Here is a 13,708-nt window from a genome sequence, read left to right on the forward strand (position 1 = left end):
TCTTGGGCGCCATGATCACTGCAGATGGTGACAGCAGCCACGAAATTAAAAGACGCCTGCTTCTTGGGAGAAGGGCAATGACAGGCCTAGACAGCATCTTGAGAAGTAGAGATGTCACCTTGCCAACAAAGGTCCGTATAGTTAAAGCCATGGTCTTCCCAGTAGTGATGTATGGAAGTGAGAGCTGGACCATAAAGAAGGCTGATCGCCGAAGAATTGATGCTTTTGAATTATGGTGCTGGAGAAGACTCTTGAGAGTCCCATGGACGGCAAGAAGATCAAACGCATCCATTCTTAAGGAAATCAGCCCTGAGTGCTCACTGGAAGGACAGATCGTGAAGCTGAGGCTCCAGTACTTTGGCCACCTCATGAGAAGAGAAGACTCCCTGGAGAAGACACTGATGCTGGGAAAGATGGAGGGCACAAGGAGAAGGGGGCGACAGAGGACGAGATGGTTGGATAGTGTTTTTGAGGTTACCAGCATGAGTTTGACCAAACTGCGGGAGGTAGTGGAGGACAGAGGTGCCTGGCGTGCTCTGGTCCATGGGGTCACGAAGAGTCGGACACGACTAAACGACTAAACAACAACAACAAAGTTATAACTTCTTTGATTACACATGAAAAACCAGCCATCTGGTAAACGCACATGAGCATAATTAAAAGTAATCTGCTGAACACGTGAACAATTAATTCCAAGTTGGCCTTCCTGTGTCCAGACTGGGCAGCTCCCAATGAAATATTAAAAGCACAACTTGGTGCAGGGGACAGTGTGGGGGGAGGTTGCAGAGAAAAGTCACAAGGAAAAGAATGAGCAGCAACTGACAGCTGCAGAGTTGGGAGGGAACCCCAGAGGTCCTCCAGCCCAGCCCTCTGCAAGTTGCAGGAGGCGAGTCAGCATCCATGAAAAGGAGCAACCACGTTTCCTTCTGGGAGGAAGGATCGTCCTTTTCTTAGCCACAGAAAAGTTGGACTAGGTGGTTCTTGGAATCCCTTCTGACCCGGCCCTTTTTAAAAATCCAGCGAACACCTGGCTCAGAGCCAGAGGCGGCTCCACCTCGCTCCGCATCCTGGTTTCAACTGGGAACAGCCCAGTTTGGAGAGAGGGCAGGAAGGAGCTGCTGCTTCCCAGGAACCGGTGCTTCAAGATAGACTGCCCCTAAACTGGGAGCTCTTAACTGACCATTCTGTAGAGCTGGAAGGGACCCCGGGGTCATCTAGTCCAAACCCAGGCCACCTCCCAATCAATGCTTCTTTCTCCCCAACTTGTCTGATGCTGCCTGCTCTGACTGGCAGTGGCCCCCTGGGCACTCTCTTCCCTTCATGGGGAAGCTGCAGATGGGCCCTGGGCTCTATTCCTGCGTTAAATGAAAAGAAAGGTGCCAGTCCTCATGGGGGTTTTGTTTGGTGGTGATGTCTTGGGGTGGGGATTAAGCAGGGATCGGAGGAGAGCCTTGCCTTGCCTCTTCCCAGCCCCATTTGGGGAAGCTGCCAGGACACAACCCTTTTTGCAAGCAGGGTATGTGGATTAGGGTTATAACTTCTTTTACTCCTGTAAAAAAACCAAACCTGTATCAGAACTTTTCTCTGAAAGGCACTGAAAATGGACCCCAAAAGGAACAGTTGGAATCACTGTACTATGTAACATCACTACTCCATGAAAATCATTTCAAGAACTTGTCAGAAATGTTGAAACCTTGCAAAAAAGCCTTGCGGATTTGGGAGAATCCCTGGAAGCAGGAAGAAGAAGAGTTTGGATTTGATATCCCGCTTTATCACTACCAGAAGGAGTCTCAAAGCGGCTCATATGCTCCTTTCCCTTCCTCCCCCACAACAAACACTCTGTGAGGTGAGTGAGGCTGAGAGACTTCAGAGAAGTGAGACTGGCCCAAGGTCACCCAGCAGCTGCAGGTGGAGGAGCGGAGACGCGAACCCGGTTCCCCAGATTAGGAGTTCACCACTCTTAACCACTACACCACACTGGCTCTCAGGAGCTATCCGTCCTCCAGATCCCAAGAAGGGATTGGTGCGCATAAGGCGCAAGCAAAGTGGTATGGGAACATTTTGCTTCCTGCAGCAGAAACAAAGACCAGCTGCAACTTCGCTTGATTGTAAGCAGTAAAGTGGGTTGTGCAACGTAGAAAATGTTGTACTAGTATTAGAAAATCTGCAATCTCTGTTTTTTCCTGTATGCATGCTATGCATATGACATAATACATTATGCAGTTCCCTAGGCAAAAATCGCTTTATTGCTTTTGGGGTGACCTTTTTCCAAAATATTTGGAAATGACCGTTCATTCCTTTGCTTTAGGCAAACTTTTCTCTAAACTGGCTCCAGGAATAGGAGGTTGTAGAAAAGCTATAAGCTTTGTGCGGATCCTGCTGAGCTGCATCCCTGCCCCCCTAACACAGGGTGCTCTTTGGGACAGAGTGAGGCCCTTGAGCCATCCAGCTTGGTGTCGTCAGCACTGGCTGGCAGCAGCAGTGGCTCTCCAGGGCGTCAGGCAAAGGGGATTTGCAGCCCTGCCAGGAGACGCTGCCTGGGATTGAACCTGGAACCTTCTGGATGCCAATAATATATTTTTTAATAATATATTTTATTTGTATCCCGCTCTCCCCAGCCAAAGCCAGGCTCAGAGTGGCTAACATATAAATAAGGCAATATGCATAATGCAATATACAATATGCAAATAAAATAACATTCAACATTCATTAAAACAATATAGAATATTATTAAATATCAGCATTTCAGAATTAAACAGAAATCCACTCAACAGTTACAATAAGTAATTTCTAAACTCCAATCAATAAACAGCAGCAAACCACAGTGCACAACATAATACAATACAAAATGAGAAGCAGAGACTGGGGGGTGGGGCAAGGCAGGTGGAAGAAGGCCTTGCCTGATGGAGTCTCTCCCCCCACTGCCATGGAGCACCAACCTGTCCACTTCTGTGTGGGTGTGTGATTTTAAATGCATTTTACACATCTTAATACATCCGTTATACAATTGTCATTGTTTATCTTACACTCTTTGGCTTCCACACACATCCCTCAGGGGTGGGTGGGTTCTAACTTAGTCCTTATTTAGCTGCATCTCCTTAATTACCATCCCTCTTCTGCTTATTTTTAACTGCTGCTCCTATATCTAACCCCACTTGGAAGCTTCTCTGATTGTTGTATTTCTTTAAATATTTGCCAAGTATCTGACTCATCTTGATTTCTTATCTGTTCAAATTATTCCGAGGTAGACTGCCTATTGACCTGGAGGTTTTATTTATCTCATGGCTCCTGGTCAGAACAGACTATAAATTAATATAAAACATATATATTCAAACAAACAAATAGATATTCCTAGGAATCTTAGTGTAGCAGGAAGCCCCCCCCTTCATTGTAAAGTATTACACAAGCACCACACGCCCCCCTCCCGCCTTCCCCTTTCAGAGGGGCATCCCCTAAAAGCCTTCCGTAAAGAAGGAAGCGCTAATTGGACAGCTCTCCTATATATTTCTCGTGAGTTGACCGTAAAACCCTTCTTCGCTGTATTCCGTTAATGGGTAGACCACTTTCCTGAACCCGAGGCCAATCGGCCGCCGCTTCAGCCAATCAGCGTTACCGAACAGGGCTGCTCAGCCAACGGGCGGGCGGGTTTCTCCCAGCACACGCAAAAGTCGCCGGAACCAGGCATGTCGCGGCCGCTGATTCGCGCCGGCCGCCCTTCGGCAGGCACAGCCACTTCCCTGAAGGTTGGAGGACACCCTTACTTGCTGCACAGCAGAAAGGCGACTGTGGGAGGGCGGGGCGAGAGGGAGGGAAAGGCCCGCCTAAGGGGCGGGGTCCATAGCGGACGGGCGGGTTGCTCAGCCAACGGGCGCCGCCATGACGTCAGTGGCAGCCAATAGGCGTCGCTTCGCCGCGGTTGCCAAGGCAGGCGGGCGAGGTGGGAAAGGGGCGGAAGGCGGAAGGACGGGAAGCGGCCGCGCAGGTGAGGAGGGGGCGGGGAGGAAGAGGAGAGGGGGCTCCCGCACCCCCCGGGGGCCCGGCGCCCAGGACTGCCGGAGGGGGCGGGGCCTGGGCGCCAGGGGGCGGGGCTCCTCCCCGTCGCCGCCTCCATGAGGACTAGCCGCTTGGGTCTGCAAATGGCTTTGCCCAACTGCGGCCAGGGATGCGCCGTCGGGGTGTGGGGCATGAGAGGAGGAGGAGGAGGAGGAGGAAGAAGAACAGCAGTGATAATCGTCATAATAGCAGGCTATTGCATAGGGTTGTGCAATCGAAGGGGCCGCCAGGGGCCATCCAGTCCAGCCCCCACTTGGGCACAAAGCAGTCGCAGGGCTGCAGGATTGCCAGCAGACGGACCTCTGCTGAACAGCCTCCAACAAAGGAGAGGGAGAGAGCTTGCCAGCTTGTGTGGTTTGGAGGGGTCAGAACTTCATCATCATCATCATCTTTGAACTGTCTCAAGGACATGAAGAGCAGGTTGTGGTACTCTATCCAGGGCGTAACTTAATAATAATAATAATAATAATAATAATAATAATAATAATAATGGCACCCAGTCTGACCCCTGCAAAACAGGGATCCCCAACATGTGGCCATCCCAACTCTGCTTAAAAACTGCCAGTGAATTGTAGGATCCTAGATTTGGACTGTTAACGGAGAAATCTGAGGGCTCCCTTGGACAAAAAAACAAGGACACCAGCCAGGAATAGCAGAGCAAAACAGGAGCCAGAAGGCTTGGTCTTTATTGAAGACCCTCGCGACAGGACTCCCACCTGCCACCAGGTGGAACAAGATGGAAGCCCCAAACAAAAGAGCACCCAAACTTTTATTAGCTGCTAATCCCCATGTTACACCCCCCCCCAACTACATCACGGTTACATCATGAAAGGGGAGGTCTGGGGGCAGTAATCTGAGTATCCTGGACCCTGCCCCATGGTTTCCCTTGCCCTCCACCAAACACCCATCAAGTGAAACAAAAGAGATATTTACATTTCTCTGTTTCTCTGCCAAGTTAATCACACCCTTTTGTCTTCATCTGGGTTTCTTATTTCTGGGATGGCCACCTGTCTGGCACTCAGGTATCAGGAGGCCAGGGATTATCACTCAGGCAGAGGGGCTGCTGAGGAGCTGAGCTCACATGTCTGTATGAATTTCTAAAGTTTTCCCAGTGAGCCAGTACATAGATACATTTATCAGTGAATTGTTACATTTGGTATCACACAGCAAAGGCCCTTTGAATAGATAGGAAGAAATTGTGATAAAGTGTTTTGTGGGGACAAATCACAAAAGTCACAAAAGTGATTGTGCTGATTTTGGTAGTGGGCTGCATGTGTGTGATATCTGCTGGAGGGGCAACCCCCCCCCCAACCTATACATAAATTCCTGCAACAGGCTCCCCCAAGGGTCATGCAATGCAGGAATCACATGGCTAAAGTATTCCCAACAGAGGTCCATCCAAATTCTGTTAAAAAACCTCCAATGAATCATAGAATTGTAGGGTTGGGAGGGTCAGCCAAAAGGCATCCAAGTCCAGCTGCCTGCAAGGCAGGGATCACAGATCAAGGATCCCTGACTGGGCTGCCCAAACTGTTTAAATTTAGATTGGTCTCAACTAGGGCCAGGGCCTTTTCAGTACTGGCCCCGATCTGGTGGAATGCACTGCCTCATGAGACCAGGGCCCTGCAGGGCCTGCAAGACAGAGCTGTTCAGCCTGGCCTTTGGTTTGGACTCAGTCTGACCCTTATTTTTCCCTCCCCTTATGGTTTTGATCTATGAGTTACTTTTAAAATGAGGCTACATTTTAAATTGCATTTTAACCTGTATTTTAAATTAGTTTTTTTTCCTTTTATGTTTTTACTGTAATTTTACTAGTGTTAGCCACCCTGAGCCCGGCTCTGGCTGGGGTGGGCAGGGTATAAATAATAATAATATTATTATTATTATTATTCAAGACCTCCAAGGAAGGAGAAACCCAGGAATAACAATGAAATGCATTTGTGAGCATAGATCCGCTCCGTGCCTTCAAAGCATGAAATCCCCCTTGCCAAAGATTCTTGGGAGCTGTAGTGTCTCTTCGCAGAGCTGCATTTCCTAGCACCCTTAACAAACTAACTACAATTCCCAGGATACTTCTGCAAGGGGGAAGCCATGTGAATGTGCTTTAAAGTATGTGACTCTGCTCTTAAGTCTTCTTAGAGCGCCAAGTGATTCTCTGCTTTTCTAAATATTAGTATTATTGGTGCTCTCTTGCATTACACCCTGGATAAAAAGGTAAAGGTACCCCTGCCCGTACGGGCCAGTCTTGACATACTCTAGGGTTGTGCGCTCATCTCACTCTATAGGCCGGGGGCCAGCACTGTCCGGAGACACTTCCGGGTCACGTGGCCAGCGTGACATCGCTGCTCTGGCGAGCCAGAGCCGCACACGGAAACGCCGTTTACCTTCCCGCTAGTAAGCGGTCCCTATTTATCTACTTGCACCCGGGAGTGCTTTCGAACTGCTAGGTTGGCAGGCGCTGGGACCGAGCAACGGGAGCGCACCCCGCCGCGGGGATTCGAACCGCCGACCTTTCGATCGGCAAGCCCTAGGCGCTGAGGCTTTTACCCACAGCGCCACCCGCGTCCCATACACCCTGGATAGAGTATCGCGATCTATTCTTTGTGGGGTTGGCCTTGAAGATGTCATATTAATAATAATAATAATAATTTCAGTTTATATACTGCCCTTTATCAGAAGATCCCAGGTGGTGTTCCACATTAAAAACACATTACAGAACATCAAGGATAAAAACATAATAATAAGAATACTGACAGGAAGCCTATTAATGAAACAGTCATCATAATAACTAGTTATTACTGATACATTCTTTTTATGAAATTGCTTATTTATTTAGTCAAATTTATACACATCTTGATAGTTAAAAACAAACAAACCTCAAAGCAGTTTAGAAAATAATAACGCCGTAAAATCAAGAAAAATACGCAAGCTTTAAATGAAGCAAAACTTTGTTTCAAGTACTAAAACAGATTCAAATCCCCCCCCCCTTTCCAAGCATCCGAACAGGTTGGACTAAATGGGAAGATGCCTGCCTGATATCAAGAGGCAGGGAGTTCTAAAGTCTAGGTGCTGCCATACTAGCTGATTGAGTTCTTACTGTTCCAACTGGCGCATTGAGCTGAATTGAACCTTGGCAAATATTTCACTGCCGGTGTGTTTTTCCTGTGTCTTGAGGGCAGCAGCCCCAAAAGTCTGCTTTAAAGCATTTTACATAAACAAGAGTTTAGTAGTAGTATGGGGGCTATTAGGTTGTTTTTCTTCTTATTTTTATTGTCTTTTGTGTTTCTTATACTGAAATGTGATGTTGTGAACTGGATCTAGGGAGGTGTACAAATTTTAATAATAATAATAATAATAATAATCCAGTGGTATCTCGGTTTTCAAACATCTCCGTTGATGAACATTTCGGTTTTTGAATGCCGTAAACCCGGAAGTACAGTCATACCTCAGGTTACGAACACGGCAGGCTGTGCATTTTTGGTTGCGGACTGCACCGAACCTGGAAGTACCGGAACGGGTTACTTCCAGGTTCGGCGCTTGCGGGTGCGCAGAAGCACAAAATGACGTCACACGCATGTGCAGAAGCGCCGAATCGCGTCACGCGTGTGCGTGTGCGGGTTGCGAACGTGCCTCCCACATGGATCACATTCGCAACCCAAGGTATAACTGTAAATGCTTTGGTTTTCGAACACACCTTGGAAGTTGAACATGACAAGCGGCTTCCACTGAGTGCAAGATCCTGAGGCCTAGCTATTGGCTATTGAGTTTTCGGTTTTCGAACATTTCAGAACTCGGAATGGTCTTCCGGAACAACATACGTTCAAAGACTGAGGTACCGCTGTAATAGTCATGAGTAATCATTTGTCTATTTATAGAAAGGATCTGTTTTGTTGCTGCAGGAAAACCTGCATCCTGGTTCCTTCTCTCCAGAAAAAGGAGTTTCTCAGAGCTGCTAACAAGGTATAAACCACAGTGAAAATTAAACCGCAGAATTATCCCTCTCCAAAAAGGGAAACACACAAGCAGGATTCGAACACAAGAGCAACTCTCCCCTCCTGCAGTTTCCAGCAACTCTGATTCAGAAGCATTGGTGCCTCTGACTGTGGGTGCAGGTCATCAACATCCTGGCTAGGAGCCCTCCAGAGCCCTCTCCTCCGTTTTATATGATGATGATGATGATGATGATGATGATTTCATGCCACCCATCTGACTGTGTTGCCCCAGCAACAGAATAGTAAAATTTGAAACCCTCCAGCATTAACAAAGGAATGTGTCCCGTTTTCTTTTAAAGCCATCCAGGAAGGTGGCCCTCCTGTGGCAGTCAGTTCCACAGTCTCACTGCCAAGTTGTTTCAATCCCATCTGTTTTTCTCTCATCCCCCCCTTGCAGAGCTCCATGGGTTTGGCGGCCGCCCCCTACGCCTGCCGCCCGGAGCCCCTGGCACCCTCCTAACAGATGCCCCCGGGCACCACGCCACCATGAATCTCCTGGTGACCAAGGTGCTGTCCCTGGTGGGGGTCTTTGTGCTGATGCTGGGGGGGTCCTTGCTGCCTGTCCGCTTCATTGCCACCGACGGCGAGAAGGCAGAGCGCTCCCAGCGCATCATCTCCGTCTGCAACTCCTTCGGAGGCGGCGTCTTCCTGGGCACCTGCTTCAACGCCCTGCTGCCGGCTGTGCGAGAAAAGGTGGGGTGCAAATCGGGGGGGGGGGGGGGCGATGCCATGTGGAGAGGACCTTGAGGGCCACATTGAGCCTCCCGGGGCCTGAGGTTTCCCCATCCCGGATCTGTATGGCCATGGAGTGGAGCCCCCCTATTCAGAGGCACTCTAGCTTTGAATAAATAACTTTACTCAATCTGGGCTTCCCTCCCTGTCCGTTTGTGGAGGGCAGGATCAACACAACCCAGCAGCCACTGCTGCGAACGTGTGTGTGAGGGGGGTTCCCAAGGGCCGCCTCCCCTTCTATGCAGCCTTCTGGGGGCCTTGGAGTGGACAGGGCTTGGCCAATCTTCTTTTAAAGCCATCGCATTTGGTGGCCATTTGTGCTGCTGCCACCAAGGCGGCCCTGAGACCCTCCTCCCCTCTCCTGGCTGGGAAGGAAGGCGCCAGTCCCCGCTGAGGATGCCGAGGGGTGATCCTGGGGGTTTGTTCCTATAACGGTTCCCACCTTGTTAGCGGGTCTGAGAAACTCCTCCTGGGAGACCAGGATGCGAGTTTCCCTGCAGCCAAGAGACACTTGACCTTTCCATAATGCTTGGCTGGGGTGGGCAAAGGAGAGGGAGGGGCTTTCCTTTGCAGGCTCCCCAGACCCTCGTGGGTGACCCCCAGGTCTCAGGTGCCATTGGCCTGATCCAGCCAAGCTGATCTCCACTGAGCTGGGCAGAGGGGATATTTGGGGAGACAGCAGACAATTGGCTGAGTCTGCAGACCATGAGACTCTTAATCTCAGGGTTGTGGGTTTGAGTCCCATGTTGGGCAAAAGATCCTTGCCTTGCAGGGGGTTGGGCTGGATGACCCTTCCAACTCTACAATTCTATGCTGCCTCCCCCTTGTGGCAGGGAGTTCCGCTGCTTCACAGCCTCTTCTCTCCCCTCCGCAGCTGGCGGAGGTGCTCAAGGTGGGCAACGTGGTGACCGACTACCCTCTGGCTGAGACCATCATGCTTCTGGGCTTCTTCATGACGGTCTTTGTGGAGCAGCTGGTGCTGACGGTGCGCAAGGAGCAGCCGTCCTTCATTGACCTGGAGACCTTCAATGCCGGCTCGGACGCAGGCAGCGACTCTGAGTTCGAGAGCCCCTTCCTGGAGCCGCCCTCCAAGCGCCACCACTACCACCAGGGCAGCTCGACCAGCCACAGCTCCAGCCAGTGCGGCCTCAACGTCCACGAACTCTCGCGCTCGACTCCGCTGCGCCTCTTCAGCCTGGTCTTTGCCCTCTCAGCCCACTCCATCTTCGAGGGGCTGGCGCTGGGCCTGCAGGAGGAGGGGCACAAGGTCATGAATCTCTTCCTGGGCGTGGCCATCCACGAAACACTGGTGGCTGTGGCGCTGGGCATCACCATGACCAAGACGGGCCTCACCCTGCGCGAGGCGGCCAAGCTGGCGGGCCCCGTCAGCCTCATGATCCCGCTGGGCATCGTCATCGGGATGGGCATCGAGAGCCACCACAGCGTGGCCTCCAGCGTGGCCTCGGTGCTCCTGCAGGGCATTGCCAGCGGCACCTTCGTCTTTGTCACCTTCTTTGAGATCCTGGCCAAGGAGCTGGAGGACAAGAGCAGCCGCCTCCTCAAGGTGCTCTTCCTCGTCCTGGGCTACGCCGTCATGGCCACCCTTGTCTTCTTCAAGTGGTGACGCCGTGGCCTCCAGGCGGGGAAGCTCTTCCCCACCGCTGCCACCCTCAGCCACGCCCCAAGCCACGCCAAAGAGTCCAGAGGGCCGCGCACAGATTGCACTGCGTGATGTGGCGTAGGCTCCGTGGCCTCAAGGCCGGTTGTAGGAACGAGACGCTTCCCGCTGCCCCCTTAGACACACACACTCCGGACCAGGGGGACCAAGATGGGACATGGCACTGCCTTGCTCAGCTCCCCTCGCTCTCAGGGAGACCCGAGTCCCTGAGGCAGCTTGGCACTCATGCCTTTCTCCTCCCCAGATCCTGGGCAACCCCTCTCCTGCAAGGCATGAACCAGTCAGGAGCAAGGAGAGCCACAACAGGACCTGGGCCTGATTAGTTCCCGCTCCTTTTTCTGCCCTCCTGGCAAAGCTCTTGGCAGCCGGCTAATCTGTGGCGCCTCTTCAAGGTCAAGGACGCAGAAAGGGCGTCTTTTCCCCCTCTGGCTCCCCCCTTCTTTTCCTGGAGGTGAGGATTGTGGTGGCAAGAGGGGAGACCTGGCTGCGCAGAGTTTCCCTCCAGGCCTGTGCAGTTTCCCCACAGAGTTTGCTCTTGTGGACGCAAAATCCTGCTGGGACGTTCGTTGGGTTTCTTAGGGGGCGCAGGGAGGAGATCCCCTTGTGGGCTTTTGCCAACGGTTGGCTAGTGGTCTGGCCCAGCCAAAGCTCACTGGCTGCCAGGAAGCCAAAATTCACAGTCTCTCTCCCTGCAAAAGGTTCACTTTCCCCTCTCTCCAAAAGGCTCATTTTTTCCTTCTCTCTTGCTGTGAGCAGATTTGCCAGGGAGCCCAAATCCACAGTCTCTGTCTCTCCTTTTTCATTTTCCTTTGATTCCCACCTGGCCAAAGTCAACCCCCCTCGTCCCCACTTTGAGCGCCTCCTGCTTTCTCCTTCTGGCTTCTTCTCCTCTCCCTCTTTGCACCTGAGTGCGCAGGTGACACCTGAGCCTCTCCTTCCTTCTTCCCAGTCGAGGGGACCTGCTGCTAACGGGGTGCCATGCACTTTCCTAATCTCTCCAGCAGCCGGGGATTTGCAGCACAGACAGAAATCTCCTCCTGGCCCCCAAATTCTCTGCCTCCTTGTATTTCTAACGCTTTCCTTGAAGGGGAAGGGGTGGTGGAGCAGGGCTGTACCCCAAAAAGGTGGAAAGCCGGTTTGCTGGGACACTTGTGGGCTGCAAGGAGGAAAGTTGCCATTGCTGTTCCTTTCATTTATTTGTTCATCTGGGGTCTGAAGCCAGGGGGGGGGGCTCTCGGCTGCTGAGTCCAGAGGCTTGGATGGGCTAACGGATCCCTGGAGCACAAAGAGGAGGTGGCATGCAGACTCTTTCCTGCACCACTTTCAGGGTGGAAGGACATGCAGGGGGCGAGGGGGGGTCTCAGTCTTCCTGCCACTGCTTCCCACCCCCAGCTCTGGCACCAGAGTTTTGGCTTTGATTCATGCTGGGAGAGAGACTCGAACACGAGGCTCAGAAGTAGCAGCTGGCATGTGCCGAGGCCTCACTCTTCTCCTGTGCCCACCCTTCAGTTTCTGCAGTGGGAAAGGGAGCTGTCCTCAGCTGCCAGCCCCCTTCTTGCTGACCCAAAAGGATCCGGCAGAGCTGTCTTGTCAAAACAACATTGCGCTGGGGCTTTTTGCCACCTGACGAAAGAGGCTGGTGTGACCCGGAAGCTTGCACTGTCCTTTGGCCCCACCAAATGAAAGAGCGGCCATATCTCTGGCGGATCTCTCTCTTTTTCTTAGGGGTCTGGGATTAGGGTTCCATCGCCCCCCAGCCAAGTCTGCAGGTATCCTGTGTTGACTTAGCTTGGCTGTGCACTTTCTGCAGAGGATATGCTGCCCAGGCCCACGTTTTGAAGGGGATCCAAGTGCCTCCCTGGCGTTCCTTGGGTGTGGTGAGAGAGGGAGCCTTGGACTCTGGGGCTTCAATGCTGGGAAAAGTTACCTGCTTGTGAGCAGAACACGTTGACGCTGCTTTTCCATTTAAATCCACATCCTCTTCCCCCACCAGAACTTTGAATTTAGCACAGAGGAAATTGTGCACATGTGATATTTTTGCATTCTGCTCTGGGGACAGGGTTTTTATTTTATTTTAATAATTCAGCGTAATCTCCACTGTGCTAAAAAATGATAATAACAGTCACCGGGCTTTTATTCAGCCGCTCTTTAAATAAAACACCTTTCAAATTTCGCCACTTTTCTCTGGCTCTGTTTATTGGGGGGAGGGGAGCTGTACTCTGTTCCAGGCCAATTTTTGCAAGTATAAAACTCCCAAACCAAAATTCCTCTGGAGATGTTTGGGTTCTTCTTTGCAGCGCGATTTCCTGCAAGATGATGTTGGGGCAGGAATAAGTGCACCAGCGGTGGATTTACACTGGACTGTCCAGACTCCAACCTGCTTTATTCGTTTTTCTGCAATGCTCCCCCCCCCCAATCATTATTGTATGGGCTTAAATGGTCCAGTTCTGCAGCAAAAAAGTGGGGCCAGAAAAATAAACAGGAGCATTTGCGGCCTGGTTGAAAAGCTACCGGGTTTCACCTGGAAGTTACCGAGCTCCCCAACAACTTTGCATGTGCAAAGAGATTTCAAAAAGTGTTAAATTTATACCACAAAATGCATAAAAAGTGGGGGTTGTTTAGAGGCACCACAACACCATCCTGAGCACAAAGAAAGCGAAATTTATCCTAAATTTATGGGGTCCTGCAGTTTTTGTGGGGGGTTGTGAATTCTGAGCCGCCCCTATGGAAGTGACTATCGGACAGAGCTGCACCCCTTCCTTTTTTCTTGAGGGGGGCTCTGGAGTCTCATCCGGCTCCCCAAGAACTCGGGAATCCAGATGGACTGCCTTTGGGCCTGAAGCTCCATAAGAGCATAGGAAGAGCCTCTGTCAAATCTTCGTTCATCAGCTGGAGCCGGTTCCCACCAGGGATACTTTCTCTGAAGCAAACCTTCATCCCGATAACCTTTTTGGTGGAGCTGTGAACAACAACCCTGCGAGGCAGCAGGAAGCAGGGGCACCCAGAGATTGCAGGGCCCACCCCCATCTGCCTCCATCCCCAGCAGACGGCACAGTCAGGGGCAATGGAGGCAGCACAGCCCGACAGCTGGAAGGTTGCAGGTGTTCCTTGCGCACACACAAGTCTGGCTCTTTGCCCACTCCCTGCTTGGCTTCCAGAGCTGTTGACACACACACCCCGCCAGTGCGAAGCTGCTGAGCAACACAGGTGTCCCGCAGGGGGCTTTGCTCAGACCAGTGGGCCGCCTTGTCCT

At 51.5% G+C, this 13,708-nt stretch overlaps 1 protein-coding gene across 2 annotated transcripts; it reads left to right on the forward strand.

The window, feature by feature from the left end:
• Positions 1-3,906: 3,906 nt before the first annotated feature.
• Positions 3,907-12,628, forward strand: SLC39A3 (solute carrier family 39 member 3). Of its 2 annotated transcripts, XM_028713589.2 has the most exons (4): positions 3,923-3,982; positions 7,953-8,013; positions 8,443-8,738; positions 9,652-12,628. In XM_028713589.2, the coding sequence occupies exons 3-4, from the start codon at positions 8,532-8,534 to the stop codon at positions 10,399-10,401; spliced, it is 957 nt and encodes a 318-aa protein (XP_028569422.2). In that variant the 5' UTR covers positions 3,923-3,982; positions 7,953-8,013; positions 8,443-8,531; the 3' UTR covers positions 10,402-12,628. The 2 variants fall into 2 exon arrangements, with proteins under 2 accessions (XP_028569421.2, XP_028569422.2); XM_028713588.2 differs by lacking the exon at positions 7,953-8,013 and having other exon boundaries at positions 3,907-3,982.
• Positions 12,629-13,708: the final 1,080 nt, after the last annotated feature.

This window comes from Podarcis muralis, chromosome 18, assembly GCF_964188315.1.
Source record: "Podarcis muralis chromosome 18, rPodMur119.hap1.1, whole genome shotgun sequence".
Lineage (NCBI taxonomy): Eukaryota > Metazoa > Chordata > Lepidosauria > Squamata > Lacertidae > Podarcis > Podarcis muralis.

Coding starts and splice junctions, on each gene's coding strand:
- SLC39A3 (XM_028713588.2), top strand. CDS start 8,532: ATGAATCTCCTGGTGACCAAGGTGCTGTCCCTGGTGGGGGTCTTTGTG. Junction 8,739..9,651: donor TGCCGGCTGTGCGAGAAAAG/GTGGGGTGCAAA, acceptor TCCCCTCCGCAG/CTGGCGGAGGTGCTCAAGGT.